Raw genomic sequence first — 26,213 nt, forward strand, 5'->3', positions numbered from 1 at the left:
CTTCGCTGGGGGATTTCTGGGCAGAACTCGGCTTAATCTGGTTGTCACTGCTGACAGAGGACAGGGATGGGAACACGTAATGGATGCCATCTGTGTCCTACTTGTGGGACTCAGCTGCTCCAAGGTGACCTATGCTGCACCTTGCCTGTGCCAGGCTTGGGGCCTCTCCTCTTGCAGGAGGGGAGGCTCAGAGGTGATGTGGGGAAATGACAGAGGGCACAGCAAGACGTGCTGCTCTCCAGGGCACCCCTTGGTGGGCAGCCAAGCATCAGCCTTGTGCCTGTGCACTTAATGCAGGGAACGCGCTTAAGACTTAAAATTGCTTCCAGCCTCAAGAGAAATGATATAACCAAAGGAAATGGTTTCAATAAAATGGGATTTTTTTTTCTTTTTTTTTTAAAGGGCAGTGAGAGGCTAGTTATTTGGCTGCTCAGCCTGTTTACTTTTACTTTCCTCTTTTTTTCTTTGTGCAAATGAGAAAGGGCCTTTGCTAACAAAGCTTATATGTAACTCCAGAGCACAGCTTAGATCAGCATTCCTGTAACTCCTTCTGAACTTGCTCCTCTAAGAATGCACCCCCAGCCCTCCCAGTGAGTGGGAAGCACTTCTCTGTCCCCTGGCACCAGCCTTCCCAGCAGGGCCAGAAGCCCCTGAGCTGTCCATCCTCCCCCTTCCCTCCCTTTAAAAGCAGAAATTCGATGCTTAAACACCTGCACGCTCCTCAGCTTCTCAGAATTTTCAGTACATCACAGCAGGCCCTGCCTGTGGTGTTGTGTTGGAACAATTTGGTCAGGGAGGAGATTTGGAGAGGAGGTTGTTTGCCTCCCTTTTCCTCCACAAATTTCAGTTTCAAAGCAGATTGGTGTGGGTAGCAGAGCCCAGAGAGAGTGGGGACATTTCATAGTGATTTCTGTCTTCAATCTATCCCAGCAGGGACATCACTGCCAGCAGCAGGGCTGGCTTCTCTGCTGCTGTGTCTGTGTCATTACTGCGCTCAGTTTTGCACTGGGCTGGACCCACCCAGCCAGAGTCACCAGCATCTGTTTCAGCCAACAGTGACTTCTATTTGTATTTAGTCCTCACAGCTCCCGAATAAGCAATAGCCTTAAAAAAGGAAGAGGTGGAAGAAGAGAGCTTCTTTCTTGCTGCTCTTTAGTCCTTGGCTGCTGACCTGCCCCTTTGGGCTCAGTGCTGGTCCTGGAAACCCATCCAATGCTGTGAGATGCTTGTGAAAGGCTTACCTTGTAATCTTTAGAGGGAATAAAGGAAAATGTGGAGTGTTGGCAGAGAATGAGATTGGCTATTTTTGAGCCCTGTGCAGCCATCAGCCAGCTGATCTAGACTCTAGTAGTGGCCAGTGAAACAATTTTTTTTTTAATTGTCCCATGGTTTTATTTCCCGTTGTATTAGCAGTGCAGGTAGGCTCACTCCTGACATCAGCCACTAAATCTTCAGGTTCATGTCAGTGTGGTGTGATGGAGGCTGAGGAGGAGCACTGGAGCTTGGGAGGGGGTGGGTGCCTGTCCTGGACCACCACATGTGTTGGGGTGCTGGGGTGGCTGCTGGGACCTTGGGGAGATCCCAGCTGAACTAGGAAGGAAGGTCAGTCAGGGGTTCCCCCATTCCTGGGTGCATAAGGTTTTTCTTTGCAAGCAAAGAAAGGGCTCTCACCACCTGTAGATGCAGATGGGAACAGGGGGTTGTTTTCAAGGACGGTCAAATAATTTATTTTTCTCCCCCCCGCCACTTCCACTTGCTGCCTCCATCCTAACACAGTAATTTTCCAGAAACTCTCTGTGAGATGGAGCTTCCTCACCAGGGACAAGCAAAGTGCCAGTCAGCAAACACAGTAAGTCTGAAAAGCCTCCTTCAAGGGAGACACTGCTTCCAACACATACTTCAACACACTTTGGTTTTTTCTCTTCAATGAAAGTCTATTTAATCCTCCAGCTGGTAAACAACCCAATCTGCAGTGCACAGGAAAGTCTGGAAGGAAACCTCCTGATCACTGAAGCTCCATTCTGTCCCACTGGAGGAAGAAACTCAACAGCTTCACGTGGGCCATGAAGGATGGGGCCAGGAGCTCCATAGCACAGAAAACCCACAGCACAGGCAGAGTGCCCACCACACTGGGAAGGCTGGAGCTGCTGGAGGCACTTGGAGGAAGGGGCTGGTTCTCCATTAATCCTGAGCCACACTGGACTGTGGCAAAGCTCAACAGTGCTGCAAGGGAAGGTACTCTCTCTTTTATGCTGGGGGGTATGTGAGTATTTCTATAATAAATGGGATGGTGTACAGACACGCATGTGTATGCATACATAAGGCAAATGTCTATTAAGTTTATAACCATACACAAATGCAATCGCCCAATATATAATATGTAGATTGACACAGCAGTAATTCTATTATACATTATAGTACAATCATTATATATAATATATATATAATGATATATGTTAGTATATTTGCGCACACATGAAGACACTAAAATGAGTCTGGTCTTGTTTTCTGTGTCCCTGGTGCTCTGAGAGCTCCCCAGTAGCTCTCAAGCCTTGGGCCAGACTCCAGGACCGACCTGACTCATTTGGAGTCTCTGTCCCCAAGCTCTGCAGCCTGAGGCCAGGATGGGAACCTTTCAGGGGGCTGGGGAGACATTACTGCCATGGTCCTCTCTTCAGCAAGGCCCGGACTGGCACCTTCTGCTGTCACAGTCCCTGCTCAGACAGGAGTGCTCAGGCAGGGCCGAGGGGATGATGCCCTGACCTGCTCCCGGGGGGCAGACCCCAGGCATCCCCTTGCAGTTCATACCCTTGCTGCACATCAGCCACTGTCACATTCCCACTTCCAAGCGGAAGAGAAAACCAAATCCAGTCACACTTCAGAGACAGCCCAGGCCTCTTTGATATTTTCTCCTCGAAAAAGGGACCGAGTGAAATAATTTTAAAAGCCCAACCAACCAGGAGCGCTCAAATTGTTCCCAGCACCCGTACAGGGAATTGCACTGCCTGTAGTTGGGATCACCGGTCACACGGGGTCCTCGTAGCTCCGTCCTGCTCCCGTCCTCCTGGAAGGGTCCGACCGTGCGGGCGGCGGCTGCCCAGCACCGGCCCCGGCCCCGCAGCATCCCGACCCCGCAGCATCCCGACCCCGCAGCATCCCGACCCTCCTCCTGCAGAATCCCGGCCCTGCAGCATCCCGACCCTCCTCCTGCAGCATCCCGACCCTCCTCCTGCAGAATCCCGGCCCCGCAGCATCCTGACCCTCCTCCTGCAGCATCCCGACCCCGCAGCATCCCGACCCCGCGGTATCCCGACCCTCCTCCTGCAGAATCCCGGCCCCGCAGCATCCCGACACTCCTCCTGCAGAATCCCGGCCCCGCAGCATCCCGACACTCCTCCTGCAGAATCCCGGCCCCGCAGCATCCTGACCCTCCTCCCGCGGCATCCCGTCCCCGCGGTATCCCGACCCTCCTCCTGCAGCATCCCAGCCCTGCAGCATCCCGAGTCCAGAGCTGGCCCCGGAGCATCCCGGTCCCAGCAATTCGGTCCAGCAATGGCACGGACTGAACGATTCCTGTCCCGGAAAGTTCCAGCCCCAGCTGAAGGTGTTCGCTTCAGAAATACAAAGTTCCTCTCTTCTGCTTTCATGGTTGGGTTTTCCTTTGGAAAGCTTTGGATTTAGGCGGAGAGGAAGCCAAGGATATGACCTAAGTGGTCTGAATTGTTGGCCGTTGGGATTTTATAGAAACAGCCCAAAGGTGGATATTTGTAAAGGTCCTACATGACCCAAACCACACCTTTACAGAGTCCTGCCTTCAGCAGCTCACAGCCAAGGCTGCAGGGCTGCAGCTGGTCCATTCATGTGTGGCTGGGCCCTTGACTGGGTCAGTGGGTCAGGTCTGATGGGGACGCCAGGACAGGCTGCCAGCCAAACAGCCATTCACAGCTGGGACCACCTCCCCACTGCCACTGTTGCAGGAAAGATTAGAAACCACCTGGCTGAAGAACAAAGCCTAGAGATTTCTATTCCTTCACTTGCACAGCAAAGAAAGCCCAAAGTGGCTCCCAGCCAGCCAGATACGTCTGAACAGCCACAGACAGCACAGCTGGGAGTGAGTATATCTGTCCTTGCCACTCACTTGTGCCATCAGCTCTTTAGAGGGATTGGCAGGGAACAGTATTTCAGAAAAACAAAAACAACCATCCAAAAATCCATTCCTTTATGTCCCTGCACTGACCCTAAATTATGATTCATGACCAAAAACAATGAAAATATCTTGCAGTGATTTGAACAATGATTTTTCCAAGCAGAGGCAGCTCTAAGCAGAGAACATGAGATTCCTGGGAAAGCAGGAGGAATGCACTCCAAGCCTGAACGCTGCAGATGAAATTTGTTGCATCATATAATCTGTTTTTGGGCTTTGTGTTTCAGCTACACAGGGAGATACCAAGATAGCATGAGAAAGGCCATTTCTTCAAGATCTCCAGTGCAGATTGGGAGAATCAGTCACACTGCCAGGATCACCAGCAGCTTCATTTACTTTTCTTTTTCATTGCCTTGCTAAAGCCAATCTCCAATGGAGCAAGTGAGGAGGGAGTGTCAGCATATAGATGCCAGTCAGAGAGGAAAAAGGTTAAGGTATAACAGCTGAAAGTTGTTAGCTGGAAACACCATTTTTTTACAGATACTGAGAGCCTTGTGGTTTTATAAAACCTCCCATTGTATTGCACTAATAAGTCAAGTGTTTGCAGCCCAGCCAGCAGACAAACTCTACAGCATCTATTACCAGTGTGTTTATTTACAAAGGCAGCCAGCAAGCCAAAGCCAAACAGAAAAGGAAAGACTGAAATATGGACTGGTTTTAATTTAAAATCCTAGGGCTCAGTTTGTCATTTTCTTTTGTGTTTCACCCTCTCCTCCCTGTTTTTTCTTCAAGGAATGATTATCCAAAGGCAACCAGGCAAAGGACTGTTTCCCTCTAGGTGTCTCTCTCTCCGTTTTTATCCTCAATTTTTTCTCTCACACACACACACACACTTTTCTGGCCTCCCAGTCCAACATTACCTCTCCATTACCACAGCAATCTCCCACATCTCAGCTCAGTGCTCCCCCAAACACTTTATAACCTTTATAAAGCGGCTGCACACAGGAGCAGCCCATGCTGCTCTTCATGGGAAGAGAAGCCAGCACTGCCAGCAGGGCCCTGCCTGACCAGTGGGGCCGTGGGCAGGACACTTTGGATGATGTGATTCCATCAGCGCAGACACCTGTACTCTTGCTGTCTGTACGGCTTTACAACTGCTACCACCAGCTTTCAGAATATGGGAGGTGTGGGGCCTGGATTTAATGGATTTGACCAGCAATCCAGAGACATGCACACACAGGCACTGAAGGCTTTGCTGTGGTAGTTCAGAGGAAAGCACTGAAGACCTGCTGCAAGCCTTTCCTCTCTACCACTGGAGTATTTTGCACCCCAACTGAGAACAAAAAATCCCTTCAGGGATAAAAATATGGTCAGAGTAACACACCTCTGTGTGTCACATCCCCCTCAGTATGGGATGGTGTGGGAAGTGGGATGAGGACAGAGGAAAACAAGACAAAAAAGAAAAGGTGGGAGCAATTTTGAATAAAAGGAGAAAGTTACATTAAATTATTGCTTTATTTCTGGTTCTATGCAAGTCTCTGATACACTCCACTCTGACCCCTGAGACTCCATGTCTGCCCCCAAACAGCCCAGTAAGGAGGAGAAAGACCTGAAGGGATCCTGCCCAAAAAAGGAGCCTTCTCAGGATTTGGATCTACAGAGGAGTCTCTTAGTTAAAAGAAAATCCTCAGCCAAGGCAAGAAGTGTCCAGTCCCACCACCATTCCCTGTAGATATTGAAGGCTGGAAGGGAAAGGGAAGGAAAAGCTCCAGCCCCAGTGTTTTCATAAGTGTTCTTCCTCCAGATCATGCATGAACAAGGCATCAGGAGGTGGAGCAGACCCTAATAAAAGGGCACAGGGAAAAAGTCAACCAAGAGATGAGCACAAGGTAGAAGGAGAGGAATTGCGGCAAGATGAGAGTTATCCAGCTCTCCCTCACCTCTTCCCCCACAGCCCCTGCCTCATCGGATGCGGAGGTACGAGGGGATGGAGTAATTGAATAGCAAGTAGTCCATTTTGTATAAATTAAAGAGTCTCCTTTGGTAGAAGGGGCTAATGTCCTGGAAGAACTGGGCTGTCATGTCGTCTGTCGTCCTGGTGGTCTTGGACGAAGCCGGGAACTTGACGCCGGCGTCGGCCCCCACCAGCTGCAGGATGTAGTTGGCATCTTCGGCCAAGGTCTCGTACTTGCCCACCACGTCGTAGTGGATGATGCAGGGGTGGCAGAGCGAGTGCACCCTCTCCCAGTGCTCATTGAAAGGCTCCTCCTGCTGCGTCCGCGGATCCAGCAGGTAGTACACGAACTCCTCGAAGCGCACGTCGTCGCCGCGCTCCAGGGCGCGGTCGCTGGGCTGCCGCCGGTGCCGCCGGATGATCTTGGTGCCGTAGCGCTTGTGGAAGGCCGTGTTGTAGCTGAGCGTGAACTTGTTGCGATAGGCAGAGACCAGGCGCTCGAAGGGCTCCCGCACGAAGACAAACTTGAGGTAGCTGCGCAGGCGGTAGTTGATCTCGGGAACGCTGTACTCGGAGAGGGTGCGCAGGTTGGAGGGGACGTGGGCCTCGTGGGCGGGGATTCCCAGTGGGTCCTGGTACTTGCCTTGCCCCGTCAGGACCATCATCACCCGCTTCCAGTTAGTGCAGGCCACTTTGGGCACGTAGCAGTAGAGCAGCCCGTGGGTGTCATCCACCACCAAGTGCCGCAGGTCGTCGGGCTGCAGCAGACGCCGCTTGCGGGTGTAGCGGCTGCAGACGTTGCTCAACATCTCCCGTCTCTGCTGGTGAACAGCCTGCAGGGACGATTGCTCAAACTGGGGAGAAAAAACACGACAGAGATGGTCACCAGCTTGCCCAAGCTGACTGTGGCCCACACACAGTGCTTGGCCCACAATTTTCCCCACTGCCTGCTCTTTACTGGGTTGTTCAGTCACTCATGTGGGATTTTGGAGACAGCACTCGCTTTGAACACAACTTGATTTTGTGCACTTAATCCTTGGACAGGCTGGCATCAAAAGAAAGGACAACATGTGATGAGGAGCTGGATGAGGAGAAAAATCGAAGCGGATGAAGGAAGAACAGGTGGTGCAGAGAGGGTCAATAACAGAACATTTTGTTAGAAGCAGACACACACACTAGGTGTTTGTGCTCTCCCTCACACCAGTCTGGGGGGATGCACGGCCCCAGGGACAGAAAGCACAGCCTGTTTGCTGGCACAGGGCCCTGCACACTTCCTGCTGCTATGGGGCATTGCTGCCTCCCACTGACACACGCACACACACACACACACACACACACGTGCTTGCTGTGAACACCCAGCCAAGGGCTGAAATGTGATACACACATTTGGCCGTGCTGGATGGAAATGGCCTGGATGTCCTGCCAAGGAAAGGCAAATGGAAATGGTCTCTAATGCTGATGATCAAACGCTGGTGAGCAGGAGGGGAGCTGGAGATTAGGTGAGGTGGCAGCTATGATGGAGAAGAGGAAGGGGCTGAGCAGGTGGCCCCTTCCAGAGAGCTTTGGAACTCCTTCAGAAGGGTTCCTTCTCCTGAGGGACTTCTTCCACACAGGCCAGTCCAACACCTCAGCTCTGGTCACAGTTTCCTTTGGCTGCAGGGACAAGGAACCAACAAATGGTCCTTTAACCCTTCTGACCCTTGCATCAAGAACTGACAGCTGCTGCACTGGCTCACCAGAAGCCCGGAGTCCCTTAACCCCTGACCCAGCTGAAACCCCCTTGCAGATCTGGGGACGCGACCTTTCCTGTCATGGTTTTTGTCAGAAATCCCAAAATGTCATTAGAACATCTGGGGAAGGAAACCATTTCCAGGAAGTCAGAAGGGGAAGGTCCCCTCCTCCTCCTGCCCCCTGTGTCCCCGTTTTGCCCACAAGAGTTGTGTAATTCCGTGTTCCTCATTGCTGGGAACATCCAACAGCCACGCCTGGGAAGGGCAGCACCAGGAACCCGCTATGCCAGGGTGGCTCTGACCGTGCAGGGCTGTGCCTTTCATGCCATGCAGTGACCACCATCTCCCAACATCCCCGTGGCTCCCACTTTGGGGCTGAAAACACAGTCCTCCCAGTGTCAGAGGGTGCCACAGCAAACAGCTCTGCAGTAGCACAGATGTGGCAACCTCCAGATGAAGGGCAAGGACATGCTGCCTACCTGGCTGCTGAGAGCTGTCACTGCCCAGGCATGCTAAAGGACACCCTTTACCAGGCTTCAGGTGCTCCCTCATTGCTCCTTGGGGGCTAATGAGGTGTTTTGAGGGGCAGTTGTAAGGGCTTGTGAAACTCCTACCAGGATACTAAGACAAATTGTCAATCCTGTGGATGATCCAGCAGACCTGTCATCTTCAGAGACACTAACATCTGGGCAAACAGCTCCTTCTGCAAGGGATGAACCACACTCAGACCCTTTTGGATCTTATTTCCACAAAAAAAAATAACCTCATCCAGGTCACTTTAGTGACCACTTTCTCCAGGAACCTGCATGGGCAGTAATCTGAGACAGGGAGGAGAAAGCATCCCAATCCTTACTCCTTCCAACAAGGACATGATAATGGAAAATGCCAAAATGAAGGAAATTCAAGTGAACAGATGCTAGCTGCCAGCAAGGTATAACTCTGACATTGTTGGCTACTAGGGTACAAAGCAAATACAGCACCTAGGGAGGTGATAACCACAGCTGAAGAAGCATTCTCATGCTGCCTTGCAACACAGCCAAACCTTTCAGTAGAAATTTCTTTTGTCTGGAGGCTCCCCGTCAGCTTTTAGAATTGGAAAACCTTTTTGTAAGGGCGTAGAGAAAGAGGCATTTTAATAATGTGATTTTTTTCAGGTGTTTTTCCCTGCACTTGCATAATTCAAAACTATTGGACCAGAGAGACAGACAGACAGACTCTGTCTGCAGGCATGGCAACAAATAAATGTGACTACTTTTCAGCAGCCGCCCACTGGAATAAATGCATGTCTTGCAGTTATTTCAGAGCAAAATTGCTCCCTTCATTTCCTTCTCTTTAAAAGCCAGGGAAATTAAGTATCACTTTTAAGGAAATAACACCATGACATTCCAGCAGCATCAGGGTTTGCTGGCATCATGGCCACGGGAGTCCACATTTGCCATTTTTCAGAGAGCAAACGTACTTTGGCTGCTTACAGACATAAGCACCAACCTGGACAATACCACAAAGCAACACATCTGACTCTGGCTGCACTGGGCACTGCCCACGGGCAGGCAGAAGGGGTGGCAGCCCACTGAGGGGCCACCAGCATTGCCCTCTGCTCCTGTGGGCTGCCACAGATGTCAGCCCCACGGACATGGGGAGATGCAGAGAGAGTTTGGTGGCTGAGGCACGTGGCATGGCACCCGTTGGAGGATGGTTTCCCACAGGGCTTCCTGCAGGGAAGTTGTGGGTGAAGATCCCTCTGCAAAGGCAAGTGTGGCTGAATGAGGGGAAAACTGCCTGCCCAGGGGGAAATGCAGCAGAAAGAAACACTTTTTACAGCTCCGACCACAAGCCCCGCTGTGAAGGACAAGCAGGACACCTTCCCTGATTCCTGCACAGGGAGAGACTCACTAAGCCCACCTGGAGGGGGGTGATTCTTTGCCCAGGCTGTGCTTGGCTGCTCATTTCTCAGCAGGTAGAGCTAGCAGAGATCAGAGAGATGGAGAGGCCTGAGATGTTCCAGGATTATAAATCCCCCATGGCTGAGTCCAGCTGTATCTATGTAAACATATATTTGTGCACATACATATGTGTGTACATATACATACATATAGCAGCTAACACAGAAATATCTGTCAATTATTAGTTCAGGAAGGGTAGTAATGAAGCTCTTGCCCTGCTGTGATGACCCACAGTTGGCTTTGAAATGTTCAGATGGCAAAGTCTCTCAGGCTTGCCTGGCTATAGCTCAGCCCACTGGTAATTAAAATGTTTGCCCAAGTACCAGCAAGGGCCATAAACAGTTTTTATCAAGTTACTCCTCCAAGCAGTGCGGTCTTGTCTTTTAGACACAGCCAGAGGTTCAGCTGCAAGGACCCTGGGGGTGGCTGGATCCGGCACGGTGCCTCACACACCAGAGGAGTGGAAGAAAGGCTCAGCACTCAGTGTTCCACTTGACCTTCACCCCACTACTTCTCTGTCTCTGTCCCCTTACCTGGTCACTCTCATACAGGGCCTGGAGTGGGCTGCGACCAGCCTTGCCTTGCCAGGTGGATCTCATATCTTCAGAGGCTGAAAAAGGAGTTAGGAAAATTAGAGAGGTTGGAAGGGTCCGCTTCCTTCACCTTTTCTTGAGATGCCCAAGTTGGGATAAGACAACCTCTCCCAAGAAGAGATACACCCATTTTGCTCTGGAAGTGATGCTCAAGTAATGCTCTTCCCTCCTCCTTTACTCTGTAACAAAATCTGCAGTTAGGATTCAAAAGGTCCACACCTATTTTTTAACAAAAAAACCCACCATAAAATAAAGGTAACAATTACAATTTCAAGAGCAACTAGGAAAAACTTGATCCATATGCTTTTGGGAAATGCCAGTTTGTCCAGGCTGTATGTTCAAGGGAATGACCCAGAGGAGACAGGACCCTGACCAGCATTGCCACAGCCCTGTGAGGGGTGAGACAGCCTCTGTGCAGGGCAGAGATAAGGGACAGATTCAACACTGGCAGGTCTGTGCTGAGCCCCCACAGGCTCAGAGTTTGCACTTCCAGGCTCAGAGACATGGACAGGAGCACACAAATTGGTCAGGCGCTTTATCTGACTGGTAAATCAATTGAAGTTCTTATTTGCTATTAATATTTTTTCTCTTCCCTTCTAAACCAGCAGCATCTCCTCTGGTGTTTGAAGCTGAACTCAGCCACCCAACAGGAGTGGGTCCTTGCCTCCTCCTTGCCCTGCAGATCGGTTATTTAATTTTGGAGGTTCATTTGCCACAGCACCACACCCAAGGCTGGATGTGGCCAGCCATAAGTGCTACACCAGAAGCCAAATCAGTGACAGCTGCTCAAGTTCTCATGCTCATAAATTATTTAGGGATGCAACCACCTTCTAGGCTAGGAAGCATCTGCTTCAGCTGCCATTCCTCAGCCCCTGAGGTCGTTCAGGGACCTATTTCCAGCAGAGTGGGGGCAGAACCACGTGGCCTGGATATCCCAAACCAATGCATGGAGCCAGCCATGGCAGGGGCACAGGCTCTCACTTGCAGCAACACTTTCAAACAGCTCTCCCACCACTCACTCACCCTCTCCTTCTTGGCTCTGACTCTCTCCATTGGCAGAGGATGCCACGACAATTTCCCCATGACAAGGTTTGTAACCATGGGGGTTGTGCAGCCCTGGAGTTGGATTCCACAGAAGGAATCACACCATGAGTTTTAAAATGGAGAATTATGGGGTTTTTTTTGAAGGGGAAGATAGGACACATTGTTCAGGAAACTGTGGCCTGGGAGGCTCTTCCAGTCCTCCAAGTTCCTGGAAAAAGCATCTGCTGCAAGACATTTCTGGCAACATGAAGCTTTCTAACAGAAGCTTTTCGCATGACAGTTTGGGGCTCTGGAACTTTTCATTCACTGACCGTCACCAAACAGCCCCAAATTTGTTATACAAATCCCAGATGGTATCTGTACAACCAAAATAACCAGAAGGAAAAATCCAGATCCTGTGTTCATTTTGACATGCTTGTATTTTGCTTAAATGAAAACTACTCCAAAGTACAAAGTCACCAGGGTCTCAGCTGAACATTATTCCTTCCTGGAGCTGTAATTAGGAGGAAATGACTGCCTGACCTCACAAGATTTCATCAGCAGTGCCTGTACGCTTGCGCGTCTGTGGGAAATGACACTTCCTGCAGCACTGGATTGATCAAGATGTGACTCAACGAGAAGATACAGTTTCTTCCTCAATCCTCTGTATCAGTTATCCCACAAGAGGGTGAAATAGCATCTGTGCCCGTGGGAGATAAGCAGAAAATCCAACGTACAGTGCTGGGCTGAGATGCTCGCCCCAAAGGAGCCCAGTTTCACATTTCCAGGCTCAGCCCTCTGCAAATGAGATTGACCTTGAAAACTCGACTCACTGCAGCTCACATCTGCAAACAGAGAGCACGAAACCTGAGCCCCTTTCCCCTTCGGCTGGGGCTGACAAACCCCTGCTGGATGCAGGACTGTGACCCCGCTGAGGGCAGCCAGCAGTGCCTAGCAGCAGACACTGCTCCTATATTTAGTAAAAACAATGTGGAGGCGTTTGTTTTTGCGATTCACACGTGCATCAGCCAGGACCTTTCTCAGGGGGACAAACCCAGTGACAAATCAAACCCCGGGTGGTTGAGGCTGACTTAAGGCTGTTAGAAATGCAAACAGCTCGTGCTGGTGGTGCACAGGGCAGCGTGGAAACTTCTCAGGGAAAGGTTCAGTGCCTGCTGCAGTGTCAGGTCACGGCCCCAGAGGAGCGCTGGTTTGGCAGGAGGTTCTTTGGGCTCAACAAAAGGCAAATATGCAGTAAAGACAGGAGGGAGCAGAGGTCAGGCAGGTCACAGCCATGCTCTGACCTCTTCAGTCCTTTTTTTTTCAGAGGGACCAACCTGGTCAGTGGCTGCACTTTGCAGGGCTCTTGCCAACAGCCCCAGCAGAAACGTTGCAAAATGGATTTCCTCCAGCCCTTCCCCAGCGCAAGATCTGGCAGAGAACAAGGCATCTTCTCTGGATAGCAGCAAACCCCCTGGGATCCCTGCTATGCTCTTGCTGTACAGGGTTCCAGGAAAAAAAAAAAAAGGGGAAGAGAGGAAAAAAAATGTGGGAAAAAATAACTCCCTGCCAAGCTGCTCCCGTGCAGCTGGAGGAGGCAGGGAGTGCTGAGCTGGCAGGGGAAGACACCAGCACTGGGCAGTGCTGCATCCTGACAGCCTGTGTGCTCCAAAGTGATGACACCATCCCAGCCCCAGGCGCTGCCAAACCCTTCAGAGCCGGGCCTGGCTGGCACTAGGGTTTTGGTTTTTACATGGCTTGGCTGCAGGAAGTCTCAGACTGTCTGCTCGCACTACACGCATCATCCCAAGGAGAAAAACCACCGGGATCCTGGCTGGGCCACGATGGTGACTTTGGGAGCCAGCGTTAAGCCCCTGGCAGATGCAGGTGTGGCCCTGTGCAGCTCCATGAGGCACCAGTGCATGAGGAGACAGCATCCACTGTGTCCCATGGGATGGAGTGTCCATTCTCCACACGGCTGGGTCAGAGCAGGGGTGTGAACAGAGAGAATTTCAGGCTGTCTGTGCCCAAAGCATCCCCAAAACATCTGGGATCACCTGGTCATCACAGGGGTAGGCAGGGCTACCTGCAGGGCTGCTGCAACCTGCCTGAGCCAGCAGCAGGCTGGAGACAGCGATTTAATGGAGTCCACCCCACTAAGACCAGCCTTTGACACTCTGCACAGCCCTGCCCCATGACCTCAAGCCCCTGTTCATCAGCCCCAGCACCTGCAGCATCACTGCTCACCCACTCCTGCCCCAGTCCTCCCTGTTCCTGGCTGGAATTTACACATCCCTCCTACTCCACTCATTCATGCTGAAAGCAAGTTAAGCATCCCATTCTCTGTACCACTGGTTTATCAATCTTTGGAATGCCCCTGGACTCCCAAAAGGTTTAAGAAGGCCAAGGAATACTGAAATAAATGCCAGTGTTGAGGAGGGAGTATCATGTGAGTGAATTAATGGTTTGTGTTGCATTTTGGCACCATGGCCCTGAGTAAAGCGGGATATTCCATCATGGAGGAGCTGCCAAGATCTTCACATCTTGGTTTTTCTCCTGACTTTATAGCTTGTTACTGAGGTTCCCAGATTCCACCACATGCAGTAGTAATACTTGGAAATTTAGCATTGCCACAATTGCATCTGAAAGCAGAGACATCACTTAGCCAAGGCATATCAGCTTTCTAAAGTGGAAAAACCACCAACCCTTGGCAACTGCAAGATCACTATTTGGGTGAGAAATATCAACACATTGTATGTCTATGATCCAAATCTGAAGTGTTTTTCACTAACACAGGCAGAGGGAAGCATCACATTTGTCCTCTGAAACTTCAAACGATGAGGCAAGGGAATAGGAGTGATGTGGGGCAGGAGACTAAAACCCCTGTGCTAAGGCAGAGACACTGACCAGAAACTGCTGAATAAGACGAGCCTGAAAGGAAGCTCAGGCACATTTTTTAGTCTCCTATACTACAAGGGCTTTCAGACTTTCTGTTGCAGATTAAAAAGATACCACACTTCCTCCTTTCTTTCCTCCTGTACCCCAGATTTCAGTGCTGTACCATCACAGCTGAAGTTACTCTCTTTCAGTGTGACATCAACACCACAGCAGGATCTGGGGCTTCAATGTCTTGCCAGCTGTCCTTGGAAAAGGGAATAGATTTTAAAGCTGTGAATATTTAGGTGTACTAGCTGATTGCAAAGACAGCCAGACATGTGTGAGGTGAGGGAAAGACTGGATCATGCCTATTCCAGACTTCTGGAAGCAGCAATGAAAAAATATGCTGTTTTGGCTGCAGAGACCCTTAAAAAGGGAGGAAGGTTCTCTGCAACCACAACAGCAAATCCAGTGCGTGAATTGAAGAGTTTGGCTTGGAGACAGGATTCAGGCAGCAACAAGCCTGCTAGGCTGAATCAGCATTACCCAGGCTTTAGAGAAACAGTCTGAAGCAAAGAAAGCAATTAAAAGATGTGGGTGCAACTGGATAATAAATAACTTAGAATGAAAATCAACATTGCACTTACCAGACACAGCTCATGCCCATGCAAACTTGTCTGTAAATAAAATAAGCTGTTGCTGTAGATCTAACCTATGTGGTAGATCCTCACCCAGATACAAACAGTTCATGAGAGACAACACTCCACAGGAAACAAGGACTTCAGTCAGAGAGGAAGAAGTTTAGAAGATGAACTGTAAATGTCACGTGCAACAAGAAAGCAAGTGGCACTTAAGTGACTTAAATGAAAAATACTAGGCAGAGGGCAGATTTCTAAAAAAATACCTCCCAGATCAGCTTTGGGATTAATACTTTGAGAAGGAGTTGACATAAAAACAGAAAGACTAACAAAGACTTGAGAAAGGCTGCCATGGCAGGGAAAGACAAACATCAACAGGGAAACTGAAGTTCATCCTGGATGAGGGGAGTGGAAATTTAATAGGATTTAATTTCACAATGTTGGAATTCAGCAGTTTCTGCTACTTTGCTGCTGGAAGTGGCAAGAGGTCCCAGATGCATTAGTTCTGGGCCATCAGCTGCCAGTGTGACAGTCATTAAAAAAGGCAAATGAAGCCCTGAAACAAATCAAGTGAGGTATCTGCCATCACAGCAAAAAAAAAAAAAAAAAACCCTGGCACTATCCATATGCTATTATCCATAGCGTTGGTTACCCTCACCTGCAGCACTGACAGCTCTGCTCTCCTGGGACCAAGGCAGATCCAGAGCTGCTGAGCTGGGCTACCAGCTGATCCCAGGACTCGCTGTGCCACGGGAGCTGCACGGGCTGGATGTGTGTGTGAGCTGAGCTGGGATGTGACCAGCCCTTGGGAACAGGCCAGCAGAGAGCGAGGGCAGGTGTTTCACATGCAGGACATCTCCATGCCACTGGGTCAGAGAGAAAGAGGTTTGGAAACTCCAGATCAGTGGGAGTGAGTGGCTGGGATGGAACAGGAGGAATCCCAGCTCACTGTGGGCTCGAGGATGAAGATGCCAGATATTTTCCAGGCTGGACCCTGGGGCCACAAGAAGCCAAAAACTCCACATGTGGTCTCCAATATGAAACGCTGGAGAGGGTTAACATCTGGAGGAGATTCAGTGGTCTCCAGCCAAAGGAAGTGAAGAGACAGCACATGTATTTGCACATGAGCAGGTGCCCCAGAGGCCCCGAGGAGCTAATCCTGACCCCACCACTGCCTCCCCGCTGCTGTCTCACAGCCCCAGCTTTGCTTCCTGTTGTGTCTGTGCAAAACCTAAAAAAAGAGGAAAAAAACAATTGCGGTGCCTGAAATGATCAGTGTAAATTACAGCCTGCAAATGCCAACAGGGCAGTGGGAGAGGTGCTTCTTTGTTCTGTAGGAAGAGTTAGTTCTCAGGGCAGACCCTCTTGGGAGGGAATACTCTCTCTCATACCAAAGAAAAAGTTCTGCAGTTGAAGGTGATGTTTTTGATGGATTCTGACTTGAACAAAGGAAAAAGGACTGGTGACAGGAGCTGTCTGCTTGGCACACGTGGCATGTGTGCAGCTGAACTGCATGCATGGGAGAAAGAGGATGTACAGTAGGAAACAACTGTATTACCAGAAGGGTAAACAATGCCCAGAGCTCTGTGGTCTAAAGGGATTAGCACTTGGTTTAAGTCAGTCACTGGAAGAGACAGAGATTAGGACCTGGATCTCTTCATGGGCACAGCAATGAGCTCCTCCAGACTTTTCTGACTCTTCTCCAGGACCTGCCAGGGGCAATCAGTGGGTGCTTCAGCCTCAGCCTCGGCACTCACCCCTGACCACAAAGATGCTGCTCCACAAAGACAGGCTCCTCACTACTGAAATAATGCACCCAAGAGACACAGAAAAGGATCCTGCCATTTCTGAGAGGATATTGTGACTGTGCTATTCAAAGCCAAAGCCAAAGCCTAACTGCAGCCACTGGCTGCTAAATCTGTCCAATTTTCGATTTTAACATCCAAGCAGGAAAAAAAAAAAAAAAAAAAACCAAAAAAAAAAAAAAAAAAAAAAAAAAAAAACAACACGCTTGGCAGCAGCAGTGATGGAGCCAGACAGTTCCTGCAGTCTGAGCTCAGTTTTCCCTCCTGGTTTGATAGCAAAGACTGAGACATGCAGTTAGACACACAGACTGCCTGAGGATGGTCCAGGACACGGAGGCCAAGAAATCCCACAGGGAAACACCAACTGAACCCCTGGGCAGTGTCCAGTGGTCCACAGGAAGAGCCCTGCCTGGAAGGATCAGAGCTATAGGGTCAAACAGTGTTGTCTCCAGAAAGCAGTTTAATTCTAGGAGGCTCTGGCTTTTATGCTTGGACTCCTACTGGTGGAGAACACATTTCCTTAATTTCTGCCTGAGCACAAAGGCTGATTGTTGTTTGTTGTTTTGTTTTTAAATACAGATATTTTTCAAAACTATGGTGATGTGAGAATCCAACATCAGAATCCCACAGAGAACTCCAGACTCATTTACTGCCCTAATGTTTTGGAAGGCAGTGACCTCTCTTTGATGGACAAGATGACCAATAAGTGACCATTTGTTTTCTCACATCATACTCCTGGCTGTGAAGAACTGTGAGGCAATTCTGGTGATCACAGAGCTAAGGGAGGACCTTTGGGAATTATTCCTATTTTAATTCTTACTGAAAGGTTTTGATTTGGGAATGGGAATTTTTTGGCTCTGAAAGCAAATCAAATTTTTGGCTTCAAAGAGGCAATCAAATCTCCTTAGATTCTTGTGATTGCTCATTTTTTACTGCATCTAGAAAGTGAAGGATATAGATAACAGAAGCTTAATTAAAAAGCTTAGGAAAAGAAATCTCATAGGCCCACATGATTGATCTGCATAAATGCATCTTTATCTTTGTGGATTCAGACACAACCACCTCTGCTGGGGAGCTGCAAGTGTAAGGAGGTGTCAGTGCCTGGGCTCATCCAGGTGTCTGCTCCCAGAACACTCAGAGGGAGTGGGCAGCATCCATGCCCCATACTGGCAGGTAACTGGCAGCAGAGCACATATACAAGAAAGAATTTTGGGGAGAGAGAACATGTCACAGCAATTTTCAGACAAGCACAAGCAATGGCAAAAAGCAACCAGTGCTGTGGAGAACAACCAGAAGAGATGATTTCTGGTCTTTCCCCTGGGTCTCTCCCAGGCACACCACTGTCCCCAAGAAGAGGAGAGCTCAGGTATCAACCCACGACAGCCTGCACCTTGCACAGCCTCCACGTGGCAGGGAACAGATCCCTGTGGAGCAAGCACTGTACTTGACCTCTCTGGTTCATCCTGGGGCTGTGCCAGTGAGTGGTGAGCAGCAGTCACAGGGGGGAGCTGGCATCAACTCACTAACTCTGTAACTCCAGTAGTCACAATACAAGCATGCATTTCTTGTTCCAGACCAGCATCCTCCATCCTCAGGAAATGCCCCTGTGGCCCTTCCCACCGCTGCTTCTCTTTTCATGGTGCTTTTCTCCCCAGTTATGCCTTGTTCAGCCTGTTCTGCCTCATGACAACGTCCTGCTGCAGAGGCTCAGCACTGACACAGCTAACGGGTTGCCACCCAACACAGACCCATGTGATGTGGTCACAGGCAGACTCACCACTGGCCTCTTCCAGTGTTTTCCCTGCTGATGAACAAGCCAGCAATGTATAACCCAAGTAATTCCTGACAGCCTGCCCTTGGCTCTGTGAGCCAAGCCTTGGGAAGGGCTGGCTGCTCTGCCTGTCTCTGTGCTGAGGTACAGGCAGTGGAGAGTCTGTTGGAGACATCTGTCTCAGCTCACTTGCTAGGGAATGGGAATAATTCTCCATCAGACCTTCCCCTGCCAGCTCCCCTCCAGCTCCCTACAGCAGACTGACAACCTGTAGCATCCTGGGGAGCAGCAGAACCTTCCCCATGCTTGCTCCAGAGCATTTTCAGACATGAGAGCACAGCCAAGGGCCAGGATGGCTGTATTCCTGCAAGGGCCCTGGAGCAGGTCCTTCCCAGACAACCCAGCCAGGCTAATGCAGCATTATCAGCCAAGGGCAGGCCCTCTGTGATTCTGATCACAGGAGGGGACACCCCTGTGCCCTGCAAAGCCATCACGGGATTCAGTGGCATTCCTCCATGTCACCAGTTGAGCCACAACGCTCAGGCACTGGCAGAGCACCATGAAGCTCAGCTGTCCCTCTGAAACCAGTGCGTGTCTTTCAGCAGTGCTGCACCCTAACTCTCAGAAATTGCCTCAAGTAGCTTGGTTTTGGGCCATACAATTCTATTTTGAAGCACAGCCATGCCTGGATGTTGTCAGCTCGGTTATCCCCATGGCAAAGGGCCCCCATTTGGTGGCTCCTGACTTAATGATATTTCATTTAGCAGAAATTGAACCAAGTGACTTGAACTTGGCTGGATCTGACAGAACTGAGTCCCAGCAATACAGGGATGCTTGAAAGCTTAGCTCAGGCTTTTTTTTTTCCCAGAGCTGCACATTTTCTCCCATCCTCCCCAGTCCTCTTTAAACAGCCAAACCAAGTAATTAAACCCCTCTGCCTTCCCTCACCTCCCAGCACTTGGAAACAGAGATACACTGGGAGGAGGTTACCCTCAACCCTAAGGGGAAAACCACAAGGAAAGCAGCTCAGGGCAAACTTGAGCAGGGCAAGACAGGACATGTATATGAGTAGGTTCACACAGAGAACAGCCCACGTACAATGAGCTGCAGCAGGGGATGACAAATCTTCTCTCCCATCAGCCTGGATGGGTGAACCCCTATGTGTTTGCATATTGCAGAGGGTGGTTTTCCATCTCCACAGGCACTGGGGTCACACAGAAGTGATGTTTTAGCCACAGTGATAAAGGGCAAGATGAGGGGTGCAGAAGACGGATGAAGGCTGCACAATAGTTCATCATCTTCCTCTTCTCCAGTACCTGGCTATAATACACCACATTTCTGTGGAGCCAGTGGAGGGATTCTATCAGTCTCTATCGCACAGACCTTCCTCCTCTGAAATCTCCCCTTTTTGCACAAATGACTCTCTTGTTTTCCTGGGAAGCTACTTAAGGCCAACTCCAAGAGTCACAGATGGCTCCTGAAGGGTGATGTGGCACCCCATCCCCAGGACCCATTTTCATCCCATGTCTCTGCTGCTGAAGCACTCCAGTACCCCTTCCCAGCCACAACCCTCAGACAAGGCTCCACAGGCACTGAACTGAAGTGACACAGCTCACTTCTGAGGAGGCACAGCAGTGCAAACCTCTTAGCCAAGAGGGAAAGGAGCATTTTCCAAACTCCTTCTATCAAATGCATATGGCTCCACAGCCACCAGCCCCTGGGACAAACTTTTATGCAGCATTCTCTGCCTCAAACCACACAGTTCCTATACACACAGAGATGTGAAGGGATTAGGGGTCCCTGGACCTCACATAACCAGGTCTACATAGGCAAAATGTCCAGGATTGATTCCTTTGGGAAGGAGATGAAAGGAGGTGTCACCCTCTAAAAATAGTACCCTTGTTTTCAGCAGTCACCCCCTTGCAGCTTCTCCAGAGTGCCAGGGCCGTGTGGCACAACTGGGTGGTAATGGCAGCCAGGCTCCCTGCTTGCCTGGCAGCCTTCCTCCAGCCAAGAAACACACTCCAAAGAGGGGACAATGAGTCAGTGTTTTACATGGGATAACTCAATGGACTGCACTGCCTAATAGGAAAAGTCCTTCACTCCTCCAGGATGTGTGGCTGGCCGTCTGGAAGGCAGCAGCCCACGGGCAAGAGAGGGACAAGGGGTGTGCTGCCTGCAGGAAATGTTAATGAGGGCGTGGAAGAAGGTTCTAAGCTATTCTCCCTGAAAAGTGATGGATGGGAAGAGCCACGCAGACAGATGAGTAAATGTCCTGCTCTCATTCCAACCAGACAGGGAACAGCCACGCCTGCCAGAAGCAGCAGTGGTTGTGGTGAATGTCTGGGGTGGAAACACACAGCCTCAGGGAACTGAAGTGGGATCAAAAATCCAAGCACACCTGCCTCCACTTGTGCCCAAGATTCCTGATATCTGTGCACAGTCATCTGGAGGCAGCATCCGTGTAAATGGAGCTCATGGGACTGGAGTGCCTCTGGCATGCTGCACTGGGGGATGGAGATGCAGCAGAGCTGTATCACCTCTTTGTCTGATATTGGGGCACTTGGCCCATCCACACAGTGCGAGTCACTGACAGTGCAGACTCTCACACAGAAATCTGAGGACAGCAAGAAGCCCCAGGCACGTTAAGTGCACTCACATGGTTTCCAGCCTGCAAGAGGCAGAGGGATGCTCCCTGCTTCCTCAGTCTGGGGTTGCAGTGACCCATGCTCATGACTGTCACCTATCCACAACCATTTTCACACTCAGTGACTCATGTCAGATGCAGTAAAACCACAGACAGCACACATGGGGCAGAGGCCAGCAGCATAAGGCGCCACTGGCACCAACTGCCACCAGACTTCAGGTTACTCCATCTGGATCCAGTTCCAAAACACACACATTGACTTTTACTGGAAAATGCCTCAGCCCAGCTCTCAAGCACTGTGGCAACCTCTGTGGGGCAGGCAATGTCCCTGTGCCAAGAGCAGCAGACACCTCCTGAGCAGATGGTGTGACAAAGCAGCAGCCCCACAGCTGACCTGACCCCCTTCCCAGCCATGGGCTCCCCATGGCTGTCCCCCTTGCCACCAAATCTCAGTATCTTCTCTTTTAGCTTGAACATGTCCCAGCCACGCTCCTTACCAGGAGCCACACCTGAAGACAGCCTTCTGACAGGTCACACATGGGGCTGGCACTGCCATCACTACAGAAACGTGACAAGACCTTAGTTCACATCACCGCTCCTTCCTCCTCTGAAAGGATCCAGAAACTGCCTCTTCAAGGGGCAATTTCTCCATTCGCACTCCCAGGATCTGCTGTGCCTTTGGCACAGTTCATGGCTGGAAGCAGGATGCTGGGTTGCTGGGTGAGATCAGCCCCACTGCACCACAGCCTGCGTGTCCCATTCAGCACCACGTGGGGTGGGAGGCAGCGGTCCAATGTTCAGAGCTATTTGGGTTCTTCTCCAAACCACTAAAAACGAGGGAACTCTGCTGAAAGTGCTCCAAAGAAACACAGCAAGCACTGCTTGCCAGCGTAATCTCTACTGTCCATTTCTATTAATGCTCTCACAGGTTTAGCAGGAACTGGAAAGCTTGGAGCTGACTTTTCACCGTCCAAGGCATGCGAGAACTCTCAGATGAGCAAAGCCAGTGTGACCCTGCGTGCAGCCCCCATCAGCACCCTTTGGAGGGGCACTTCCCAGCAGGCTGCAGGAGCACTTGCCAGGCAAAAGAGACAATGGACTTGTGTGTGTTTTGCTCCTTGTGCCTGGCTGACAAACCCAGCCCACAGAGCTTCACATTCACAGTGCACACTCAGCACTCTGCAGCTAACCCAGGCTGAGGGATGATCCAGTGCTGAGGGGTTTGCAGCCAGCTCTGCCTCTCTGCCTTCCATCTGCTGTACACAAAGCTCAGGCAGCAGACACAGAGGTGGCTGAGAGGTTTGAGGGGGTGTCGTCAGATGGATGTTTTTTTAAGCTGCTACAAAAAAGAACATTAAACTCCTGATGTGAGATGGGGTCAGAACATCCTGCACTAGTTTAAGATTTCTACTGCATGTCACACGCATTGGGCAGGAAAATAATTATCTTTCTAACTTAAGTATTTTGCCTTCCCTTTTTTTCTTTTTTTTTTTTTTTTTTTTATTTTTCCTCTAACAGGAGGCTGCTCAGCTTTTAACTGCCTGGAAGGGACCTCTGAAATCTGAAATCCCTGGTCTGTCCAGGCTTCAGCAAGATGCCTCCTGTTTAGGGAGTACTGGTTGTACCCAAGCCAGTGCAGGGACTGGATGCCACTGGTTCCAGAAGTGACTGTGATTCAGAGATCTGGCTTGTGGATATGCTTTAAAACCACTTGTGCATTACTCTTGATGTTCAAGATCCTGGAAAGTTTACTTAGGAAGAAGTTATTGCCATCGCCATTAGGAAGATATTAAAATTACATAAAGAACCTCCTTGTTTTCTATAAAGCTTCATGAAAGCTTTTTCCTCTTTTGGCTCGTGCTTTCTTGCGTAGCTTACTTTGCCTTTATGTTTCTAAAGATAATTCTTCTTCATTTGTCACCAATGACACCTCTTGGACTATCACAGTGCCACCAGCCATACCCAGGCTCAGGGGCTGGCACAGCTGGGCCTTGGCTGGGTGGCTCACTCCCTCCTCCCCAGAGCAGCGGATGGCTCAGGCTCTGTTTTTCAGGGAAGACCTTCTTATTCCCATTTAGTAGAGTCAAGGATCAGCCAGGGAAACTCCAATCAAGTGATGGAAAAGGATTAGCCTCCAATAAATCATGCAGAAAGGGAAAGAAGGAATCCAGCTGCTTCAAGGAACTTGCCAAATGCCCCAGCATCGTCTGTAGGGATCATATTAGGAACAGAGCCAATGGCAGCTGGTCTGGACACTCTGCCCCATTCACTGCAGGAGTTCTTCCTAAACCTTCATGTCTCCTCAGCAGCAGGAGGCTCTGGTCACCTGGTACCAGCCTGAGGCAGATGCCAAGAAGGTTTAAGCTGGAGGGATGTATTTTGCTGGGGCAGTGTCCCTAGGTCTCTACTGTCACAAGGACTGCAATTAAGATCTTTATAGGAAACAGAAAATTAACAATATCCAGCAGGAACATGGCCTCTGTGAGCAAATAAAGTATTTGTTGTTAAGTACCATGCAATCTTCTGTTTCCAAATGGTTAATTCCTCCTACAAGCCAAGTTAGAAGCTTTCCAAGAGCAATTTCTCTTCCCCATTATGCCTGTCGTTCTCCTGGCCCCAGTTGCCTGCTTGCATCTATAATACAAGCCTGAACTGCCAGCATTTCCATTCCTTGTCAATAAACTCCTCCTTTGCAGCCTGCTGCCCCGAGGAACTTCAGAAGAAGGGCTTGCACCGGCACTGCCAAGGCAGGGATCCTTGCCAGGATGGACAGGGGCTGATTTTCCCCGGGCAAGGCTGCACCAGAGATCCACCTCTCCCTAAAACCCTGCTGGTGAGGTGTCTGTACCTCTTCAGGCCCCATCTCTGGGCAGGCTCAGGCAGCCCACAGCTGCTCACACAGCACCACGGAGCTGCCAAGCCAGGAGACCATCTGCAGCAGCCTGCTGCCTCCTGCTCAGCTGCTGAGGCCACGGCAGGCCAGCGTGCAGGGGACCAGGCTGGGCTTGCTCAAAACCTGCCCATGCTCAGGTCTGGTTTGGGCAGATGCTGTTTGTGCCCTCTGCACACAGGCCACCTGCACAGGTACAACATAGAGGAGTCTCTCTAATGTCAGATGGCTCAACTTGCCAGCTGAATATGTTTCAAGCCATCTTCTCAGCTCTGTGCATCTGGCATTGATGAAAGCCTCAACAAGCTGAAGTGAGAAAAAATGCACACTCAGCAAACTCTTCCCAGTTGCAGCCATCCCTCCCTGGCTTTGCCTCACGGCTCTCATCCCTCTGCTCACAGCAGAGGGGCTGTGTCCTGCCTTTCTAAAGGTCATTAGCTGGTGAGACTCCCTGTCACAAGATACACAAGAAGAGGCTTTACCAAGAGTTGAAGAGATGCACGAGCTCACAGAGGAGGAGAGGAGTGAATTACAGCCTGCTGGAGACCAGGGAGAACCATCTCTGAGAACCATCCCCAGCATACGCAGTCCCGTGACATGGCCCCTCATGCTGCATTCTGCTGTATTTAGTGATGACCACAGCCTGAGGCCACCAAAGAGCCCTGTCTCCCCAGCCAGCATGTTCAACAGAGGACACAAACACCTCCAGTGCCACAGCAGCTCTGGGGCACAAAAGGCCAAGCATCACTGATAGCTGCTTGTCTGAGTGGCTGTTGGATTTAACCCTTCCTGAAAGTGGCTGTTGGCTCTGGGGACATTCCCTTCCTTTTCACATGAAGTGAGGGACCTCAGGAAGAAGGGAACTGGGAGGCTTGTGTCTACACCACCCAGCAGCAGCTGTGGGCTACTGATGCAAAACTCCACCAGCATCAATTCAGCCTTGTTTGGGTCTCACAGTGCCTGTGTCTGCTGACCCTATTAAGCTAAAGGGAAATCAATCTCCCTGATACTGCCAGGAGTAAACTTGGAAGAGACCCAGCTGTGAATATGCTACTCCTGCACCCTTGCCAAAAGGAAGGGCCTGGCTCTGTACATATGTGCAGGACTGAACTCGCTGCCTTCTCCTGCCATGGAGCAATCTGCCTGTGCAGAGACTCTCCCTGGCAGGCTGAGCTGTGCTCTCGCAGGGAAACACAAATGGGGGTGGGGAGCTGCTGAGGAGCTGCTGACCTCCAATTAGTTTGTGCTGATTTCTCAGGTCCCTGCTTCGAAGAAAGCCACCTAGAACAGGCAAGGCACCCCCAGAGACACTCACACTGGGCAGCTCCAAACAAACATCACCTTTGAACCTCATGTCGATATTACCCATCTGCCTGTAAGGTCAGTGAAGCAACATCTGGCCAGAGAGCAAACCTGGGTTGGGTTCCACATTAGCAATGACGCTGCAAACTCCTAGGGAGAGAGAGCACTGCAAGGGATGGCTCAAACCTGCTGTTGCTCTCTCTCTGGAAGAGCTGGGAAAGCAGCCAGGAGATGGAGGGCTATAAATCAAGTGGCATTTACACGGAGAAGAAAAATCTGTGAGCGTGTAGTGACTGGAGGCCAGGACTCATGGCCTCAGCATCCCTCCATATCACAGATGACAAGCTGATGGGAAGGGACCTATGAGCCCTCTGCACTGCTGTGAAGATCCAAAACATTTAATAGCACATCTCCTTGCACAAGTACCATGGGTAGAGACGCCAGCACCTGCCCATCTGCCAGGCCCAGGCTAGAGGCTTCCTCATCTGTCACTCGTGCCACTGCAGAGGCAGCAACACCTTCAGAGACACTCTTTGGGGGAGAAAACAGCTTCAAGTCCAGTTGGATGCTGCTCTGAGGGAGTCTATGAAAATTAAGTCCAATTTGGAAAAAAGCCGGGTCTCACCAGAATCAGGTGGTTCTTCAGCACAGCAGGTCTCAGCACCTGCATTCAGCACGGTTTGTGCACACAGCCATGGACCAGACTCATCTGAGCACAACAGCACACACAAACCCAGGGCAGTGTGGTTTGCAGCATCTCACAGCTGCCAGAACAGCTTCAGAGTGTGACCCCACCCGAGGGCTCAGTGCCCAGGGATGCAGCACTGCTGGGAGCACTGAGTGCCTCTGCCATTCCTGGCTCCAATGTATCACAGATCACCGGTAAGGTGGAGGGG

General features: G+C 50.5%; 1 protein-coding gene across 1 annotated transcript in view; it reads right to left on the reverse strand.

Annotated features, from left to right (window-relative positions):
• Window positions 1-5,640: 5,640 nt before the first annotated feature.
• Window positions 5,641-26,213, reverse strand: part of CHST13 (carbohydrate sulfotransferase 13) — a 29,236-nt gene continuing 8,663 nt past the window's right edge. Inside the window, exons 2-3 of the mRNA XM_066326660.1 lie at window positions 10,305-10,381; window positions 5,641-6,952 (exon numbers count right to left, since the gene is read on the reverse strand). Coding sequence (XP_066182757.1) covers window positions 6,107-6,952; window positions 10,305-10,381 — 923 coding nt within the window. The 3' untranslated portion in view covers window positions 5,641-6,106. The remainder of the gene's footprint in view (window positions 6,953-10,304; window positions 10,382-26,213) is intronic.

Source organism: Sylvia atricapilla, chromosome 11 (assembly GCF_009819655.1).
Source record: "Sylvia atricapilla isolate bSylAtr1 chromosome 11, bSylAtr1.pri, whole genome shotgun sequence".
NCBI lineage: Eukaryota > Metazoa > Chordata > Aves > Passeriformes > Sylviidae > Sylvia > Sylvia atricapilla.